Source organism: Colletotrichum orchidophilum, assembly GCF_001831195.1.
Source record: "Colletotrichum orchidophilum strain IMI 309357 chromosome Unknown Scaffold_261.1, whole genome shotgun sequence".
In the NCBI taxonomy this organism is placed as follows: domain Eukaryota; kingdom Fungi; phylum Ascomycota; class Sordariomycetes; order Glomerellales; family Glomerellaceae; genus Colletotrichum; species Colletotrichum orchidophilum.
The window spans coordinates 3,704-11,556 of record NW_019173217.1 but is presented as its reverse complement, the minus strand read 5'-3'; the positions used below and the strand labels follow the sequence as shown (position 1 = coordinate 11,556).

The window sequence follows — 7,853 nt, the reverse complement described above, 5'->3', positions numbered from 1 at the left end:
TGTTCATGGAACCAACATTTTTGAGAACAACAAGGGTAATTACATGAACAGAGTGACATGGCAGGTTAAGTAATAAGCTAACCATGCGCATGCGCCAACCGCCTTGCTCGAGAGGCGGTGTGCGGGCTAATGCTGCACCACTTATAAACACCCCTCTGCAGGTCAAACCAACCAACATTTCTTGTTTTCATCCTTATCCTCCTTCCTTACTACAGCCTTTAAAATCAGTTTCCTCTTCGTTCTCCAAATATAAGCGGAAATTCAGCACGATTCAACTCCTTAACTCATTTCGTCAAAATGGCACCCTTTGACCTCATTGTAGGAAAAAATATCGACGAGGCACGATTCGCGTTCGCCCTCAAGCTCATCAAAGCCAAAGAAGACATTGTGGCTTTCGTCAAAAAAAGACTTGGTTGGAACGGAACGGGGAACTATACTGGTTTCTTGAATGGCTCATTCAATATCAGCCTGGTTATAAAACGTGACGACAGCGACGAGCGCGTCGTCATTCGCTTCCCTATACCAGGAAACATATACGAGCCATGGCGAGATGAAAAAGTTGAAAACGAGGTGATGGTTATGAAATATCTTCGTGACCTAACCAGCATCCCCGTTCCTCTTGTGCGCGATTGGGGCCTCACCAAAGACAGTCCGCAGCACTTTGGGCCGTTCATCATCATGGACTTCGTGGAAGGGGAGGTCTTGAGCGACCTTCTGCAACAGCAAAACGAGAACAAGAAGGACCCAATTGTTCTGGATCCAAATATCGACAATGTAAAGCTTGACTTCATCTATGAGCAGATTGCAGACTTTCTGCTGGAACTGTCGCATCACAACTTCCCTCGCATTGGCGCTATCTCCCAGAACGCGACGTCTGGCCAGTGGGATGTCATCAGACGACCTTTGACATACGACATGAACGAGGTCGTCACTCTCGGCGGCTACCCCCCTGACCGCTTCACCTCAGCAGCGCCATTCGATCGCGCTAGTGACTTCTTCGCCGCATGTGCGCAGTCTTTTCAAATACACCTTGAGGCGCAGCGTAATATCGCCGCTGATGACGACGATCTCGCTTGGAAGCATTTCGTCGCACGCCATTGCTTCGCACAGATGGTTCCTACGATGGGAACAGTCAACGACGCTGGACCATTCCGGCTCTTTTGTGATGACTTGCGGCCGACGAACATGCTTGTCGATCCGGAAACGCTCCGGATAACGGCAGTGCTCGACTTGGAGTTTACCAACGCCTTGCCAGCGCAGTATAGTGATGACCTGCCTTGGTGGTTGTTGCTCAAACAACCGGCCATATGGATTAGCGAAGACGACCTTCCCCTTCACGAGTTCTTGGTTATGTTCGAACCACGGAAAGAACAGTTCATTCGCGCTATGGAGCGGGCCGAAGCCAAGTCAGAAGTGACAGCGGAGGAGACACGTCTCTCTGCTCGGATGCGGGATTCCTGGGACAGTGGGCGGTTTTGGTTCAATCTCGCATCGCGGAGGAGCTTCGATGTTGGCGAGTTATACTGGGAGGTCATGCATAAAGATGGCTTGGGCGAGGCCATTTTGGACAGCGAGACTCTGGGGAAGAAAAAGGCGTTTTTGCAACGGAAGTTGGCCCAGTTTGATGCGTATAAAAGAGAAAAGGATAATGACCCGCGCTTCGCTGCTTAGAAAGTGGGCACTTTTCAATCGTTGGAATAGTGATATCGGGTAACTGTCAAAGAAGCATGAGTCAACTTAAATAGGTTTCACTGCACATGCCTCCCTGTGACAGTCTCTCGCATCATTCCCGATTTTCTAATTTTTCTCATTCAGTGCCTCTTATTGGGGTTCCGGCTCTTCCGCATTCATTGCTCGCGTCTCCAACACCTTACAATTGATTTTTTTCACGGCTAAGCCCTGGGGTAGCATTATAAAAAGTCTCAAGCATGCAGCAGGTCGCCAAAAGTGCAACAGCGGTGAGTTCCCTAATTTCACCGCAGCAGCCACCCCTAACTTTGGCAGTTTCAATCGCAATGGATAAAAGCCAACTGTTGAATCGTCTGGAAGACTTGCTCGACCTGGTTCTATGCTGTTGTCATGTTTCAAGAAGAGTAGTCGAAAGAGCGATCTACAGACTCTCTCCCCACGATCAGCCGTCCGTGTTGAGCACGTCTGTCTTGACGTCGAGTCAAATTAGCCTCGTCACTTCGAAATGAGGTTCCATTGCCCCGTATAAACGGAGATCCGGGACCCCTAGAATGGCGTCGGCTCCCAAAACATGTTTGCACTGTTGAGAGGGCTACAGCCTATCATCAGCTCTCGACTCCGCGCAGCAAGAAAAGACATTTCCCTTCGGACCCCCTCGGACCCTACGGGTCCGAGATTCGGCTTGGGTTGTGTTCCATGTACACGAAATGCGTTGGCCTGGCCCTGGCGTGGTTCATGGCTGACCGTTGCTGGGTCCCTGAGTTGTGCAGTATTGAGTTGCTGCACTAATCAAAGTCTAATAAATCACAATCAAGGGTCTTTGGGCTCTCCACAACCATTCTACCTGAGGTAAACCTCATTTCTCCAATCTTCAAATTTCCTCAACTCATCTCTCTGCCCTTGAGGGGGAGGCGATAATAGTTTAATTCTAGCGTGGTCGGACACGCCTCCTGTGAGCAAGGCCCCTGTAGAAATCTTAATGGCAAGGATCTGGAAGCGTTAGAAAGCAGGCATTAGCAGCGGGTCCCGAAGTAACCTCCACAACATGATCCGATCGAACCATCGATCGTCAGTGACTATCAGAGCTCCAGCCCAAGGACACGCCTTGCCCCCGTGCGAGGCACAAGCCCGAAAGTAGGTCTCCTTGAGGTCGTAAACGCATTGCAATCTACATCTTGGTGCCATTGGGAAGTCTCAAAGGAGAAGCTCAGCTGTTGGCTGGGGCTTGATTGTGCCACAAAGATGCATCGAAACACCCAAAAAACAGTCTTTCAATCTCGTTTCCTGCAGCCGCGAAATAATTATCAGTTCCGCAGTCGCGTCCGAGAACTTAAACCATGTAGCGGCCCCTCAAATATAAAACAAATCGCTTTCAAAGCTACAGACAGAATGAGATGAAGGTTTTCTAGTGCTGAGTCCAGCTCGGAAATTTCCGTTCCAATTTTTTCTTTTGATTCGCTAAGCGTCTCTTCAAGACTGTGACTCCGGCCATCCTCGGCCTGGCGGGCCTCCGGACCGCCGCCGGTGCCGCGTCAAATCACACCAGTCCCGGCTGCCGTCGGAAGCCTCTAATCAGGTACGAGTGGTGACAACTATCCTTGGAGCAGAGACTAAGCTGTGTGATGCTATTAAATGCTAGGTGTCTCTGGGGTCGGCAGGGCAATGACTACGATGATTTGCAGGGAATGTACATCTACGTCACGGAACAAGTCCACTTCAAGATGAATCGACTCAATCAGCCTTTTGAGACCAGTCGCTGATTTAAATGTGCTAATATCGTTTAGAGGCCTTTTCTCTCGCAAGCATTAGCCCTAAACTTATTTTGATGCTCGCCTTGAATACTTCGACTGTAGCTGGCAGGTGGATGATGTTTCTCTTCGAGTACTCTTCGAGTCTGAGTTGCGGAACAAATGCTCTTACAAAGTAACCCTACCCTACTGGGACTTGAGCCTTTATAAAACAGCCGACGGTTTTTCTAACTCGTCAATCTTTGACAATATCAATGGATTCGGTGGTAACGGACGGCATTTCGAGGACATCAGTGATGACCAGGAGTTCCTGGTCAAGGACCCCACGGAAATTCCGGGGAGAAGTGGAGTACGATGTGTCCAGTAAAGGCGTTTTGCGAATCTCAATGTCCCCACGGGTTTTGGTGCGTTGGGAATTTCCGCATAACCCAAGTTTTCTCCTTTTATTCTACCTCTGCTGACTTCACATCCCGGTTACAGGCTCCTCAGTCGAACCGCAGCCCCAATGCTTGCGTCGAGATTTCAGTCCCACCATCATCGACAGCGCCCTGAGAGACGAAGTTAGAGACCGCGCTGTCTCGGCGCCGACCTGCGGCGAACTCAACTCTCAAATCCAAGGCTACAGCTCCGAGCTCGATGGCCTAACTCTCCGCGCGGGCACGCATCTTGGTATGGGCGGTGCTATTGGGGAAGGTACGTGCGAATTAGACGTTGATGTTTCTGCCCATTCGGTCCTACTCTGCCTTCCATCAACTTCAAGAAAGGCTAATATATTTCTTGGACCCGGAATGCGGACATGTACTCCTCCCCCGGCGATCCACTCTCCTACTTATCATGTCTACGGCGCACTGGACAAGGTCTGGAATGACTGGCAGCGGCGAGGTGAGCTGTTTTTTTTTTTTTCTGCTCACAAACTTGACTTTTGTTTCAGTGCCATGTGTGAACAGACCAGACAAGACAAGTGGACAAGCGGCGTCTCGTTTTCCCCAGCATTAACAAAATATCAATGGTAACAGGCCCCGCTGTTGGACCATCATCGGCGGCCCGGATACCATGTTCGCGTACCCGTTCAATTGCATTAGTGACGTGCCTGTATGAGAACATTACGTTGCAGTAGCCTCTAAAGGTCCCCAACGTTAGAGAGCATATCCTGATCAGCGATGTACTGGATATCAATGGTGGTCCGTTTTGCTACGAGTATAAGTAGTTCCTGGATATCTACATGTACTGTACTAGCTCATTTAAGGTCTAGTGCGTAACAACGGCACCTGCACTTTCTGTAGTCGCAACATCCGATCGTACGAGTCTGTCGGATAGCAACCAATAACCAACCTGGACTGATGAGCTACCGTCGGCCGCGGTCATGGTGTGTCGAATTTGGGTTGAGCCGCCTCTGCTCTTGGGAGGAGAAGTTCCATGCGCCGAACGCGAGCGCGGGCCCTTGCAGTTGGGGGTCTGACAGACAAAAGATGAAGACAGCCACAGCGTCGATGTACCCGGATAAAGTTTCTCTGCCGAACTAACTGCGGAGATATCCCCATTTGTCCTAGCTTGCGATTTCAAGTCGCTGAAAACGGCAAAATTGCGCCGTTGTTAACTTGGAAGGAATCCCCAAGCGACAAAGAAGCCTCGTCTCATCGCCGAGATACGTACGTGCGGGAGAACGAGACAGCGATGCGTAACCACGCCCGCTGTATACTGTAACTTGCGTTTTGAAAACTTCTCGAATACTACATGTAAACACTACACTTGGTCCGATGTTGAGATGCCTAAATCCCAAGTTCATATGTGAACGTAAATGATGACTTTTTATTGATCATGACCTCATTCGACTACGTGATGGCGACGGTACGAGACGATCATGTGACTCTTGATCGTCCGCTATCCTCTTGAACCCATCAGAAAACAGTGATATTTCGCTCTGTTTTGAGTGAAGCCCCTTTGACTCGACCTCGACTTTTGTTGTCACGTTGCTTTCAGCTCCCCCATACGCCTTGTTCGGCTTTTGCGGCGATGAAAAGTCGCACAGCTCGGCGGTGCCTTCCTCGTCTCGGATGCTACTGAGACGGCGGATCTCGGACGTGATTTCGATTTCTTTCGTGATGAAGATTTGGCCGAGGCTACTTTGCAGGGTGGGCCAGAAGACGGGCAGCGAGGCGCAAATCGTCGCCATGTTGATTTCGACGGCGGCGAGGACAATGGGCACGCAGCCGTACCAGCTGGGATCGAGGGTCGGGTACGTGCCCGCTCTTGTATGTGAAATGCCGATGAGACGGAAGATTCCAAGAACGTTCACACTAGCAAAGTCTAGTCAGCAACGGGAACGTAACGTAACGTGGATATGTAAACAGAGTGCTTGAAATGGAAAAGGATAGTGTGAGGCGTGAAAAACTTACAGAACACCCATGGTGAACAGACCGAGCAAGCCCAAGCGCGACTTCGTCCGAATCCCAGCCTCCAAAAACAGGGGAATAGGTATCGCAAAAACAATCAGGTCCAACGCCACGTTAATTCCAACGTGGCTCTCGAAGCTGCGCGCAAAGATGACGGGGTCGTGGGAGCCAAACCCCCATCGGGTCTCGGTCGTCGATGCAAGGTCCCAAAAGGCCGATACGGGGATGCAGGGGACCCAGGCGATAAAAGAGTACGCTATACCCCATAGCGCGGTGATCACAATGACGACGATGGTAACGAATCGAGATTTCGTATTGTTTTCAAACATTCGTAGGTATTGGAAGAGCAAGGCCAGTTTTATGAGGGCTGTTGCCATCGGGTATGCGCCGTTGCAGACGTAAAAGGCCTTGATGAAGGCTTGCATGCCATTCACTCCGAGTAAGAGAAAGTGCTTTCCCAATCCATAATCCGTGGCTGTGTTCAAGAGTCAGCAGGCCGCGCAGAGTAAGCCCACGGGAGAGGGCGAGATCACTTACCGACGCAAGTCGCGATAGATAAAAGCAAGCTGGTGAGCTGTGGATACAACGTTGTTAAAGACTGGATATGACACGAGGTTGTTACCCGATCATCACCTACCATAGATAATACAACAAAGAAATCATCCCAGCCCGGACATCGTGCAATACATAATCGAACATAGAGTCGAAAAGTACCGCAAATCCAGGCGACAAGCTGGGGGACCAAGTTAGAAATTGCCGCCTGCGTGGACGTATTTGATGGGTAGCAAGTACCAGAAAAGAAACAATCATAGCCAGGACCGCTGGTCGCTGGTTGAGAACCGGCACAGGGTCATTGAGGTTGTCGGCTTTGCCGAGCAATTCAAGTAAGGAGCCGCCCATTATTAATCGGGATTCTCGAAATCGAGGCCGTCGTTGTTTGCATACTCGGGGGGGGGAAGGGACCTTCGAATTCCGCAGGTCGAAGTCCAGCTCGCAAGTGGTAGGTTTCGGATCGGAGTATCTCAGCCGTTGGCCAGGAGGAGTTGGCGGACTGTCAAATAAGACCAGTCATTCGGGATGAATGGGAAACGATCTAGAGACGTCGGAAGCGGTAGTTACCCAAGAAGGAAGAGGGGGAGACGGAGCAAAGATAAATGGTTCCAAAGTCAAGCTGTTCTAGAGATGAACTCGACTGGGGGTGTTTGAGTGGCTCCAGAAAGTGGTGCGCGCCACACCCTGCAGTTTGGAACCCGTCGAGAAAGCCGTCAGCACCGGGGCCCCTGCACACGTGGTATGGGCGTTCCGGAAGAGGGATGGAGGACATGGCTAATCAAGTGCCCTTTTTTTTTGTTGCTGGCAAACTTGTTAAGTTGTTTCACCTGATGGAGATAGCACTGGCGTTTTGCCTGGACAAAGACGGTCAAGATCGCTCATGGCTGGCATTGAGATGAAGGCCTCAAGGTTCGAGGCCACCTTGCCCCTCACCCTACGGTAAAGTATGCGGCTATATGTGATGTATCTCTGTGTGCGTATCCGTGTGTGTGCGTATTTGTGTGTACGTGAGTTGAGGTGGTCACGTCCCCTTTGAATCTCTTGGACTTCTCTCGCAATCCTAGCCTCAGAATGATGGAGACTGGATTCAGATTCCCAACTCATCCGCCCAGATGAGAGGCTGGCTCCACAAGCCGATCAGCCGATCAAAGTGCGAACAGGTAAAGAGAAAACGCTAAAACGCCCTGGATAATTAAAAATTAAATGGCAAACACGCGTACTCCTCGACCAACGCAAGGTTGCTCCTCTTCTATGGACATGTCATGTTTGGTTTTTTGCTTCTGCGGACTTTGTTTCTTTTTCTTCCATGTCGCCGCCCACCGTTGCTTCTTTTTTTGCCCTTCTGCAGCGTTAGACGTTTTTGAGAGACCCCGAGCGTGCAGCATGCAGATTGACTTGGATGTGTTCGAAATGGAGCGTTTTTTTTTTGGGGGGGGGGTGGTTTACCCCATTCCTTTTTCTTCCCCATCCC

General features: G+C 50.4%; 3 protein-coding genes across 3 annotated transcripts; 2 read left to right on the top strand and 1 right to left on the bottom strand.

The window, feature by feature from the left end:
* Positions 1-297: 297 nt before the first annotated feature.
* On the top strand, positions 298-1,671 carry CORC01_14272 (phosphotransferase enzyme family protein; the record flags this gene model as incomplete). The annotated part of the gene is made up of 1 exon (XM_022625883.1): positions 298-1,671. One exon carries the CDS (start codon positions 298-300, stop codon positions 1,669-1,671), a length of 1,374 nt encoding a protein of 457 aa, XP_022467607.1.
* A 1,902-nt stretch (positions 1,672-3,573) lies between these two features.
* Positions 3,574-4,450, top strand: CORC01_14271 (uncharacterized protein; the record flags this gene model as incomplete). The annotated part of the gene is made up of 2 exons (XM_022625882.1): positions 3,574-3,786; positions 3,914-4,450. Coding segments are annotated over 2 exons (750 nt in total), but the record flags the coding sequence as incomplete, so codon positions are not given.
* An 803-nt stretch (positions 4,451-5,253) lies between these two features.
* Positions 5,254-6,880, bottom strand: CORC01_14270 (uncharacterized protein; the record flags this gene model as incomplete). The annotated part of the gene is made up of 5 exons (XM_022625881.1): positions 5,254-5,734; positions 5,834-6,305; positions 6,368-6,404; positions 6,468-6,563; positions 6,623-6,880. Coding segments are annotated over 5 exons (1,344 nt in total), but the record flags the coding sequence as incomplete, so codon positions are not given.
* Positions 6,881-7,853: the final 973 nt, after the last annotated feature.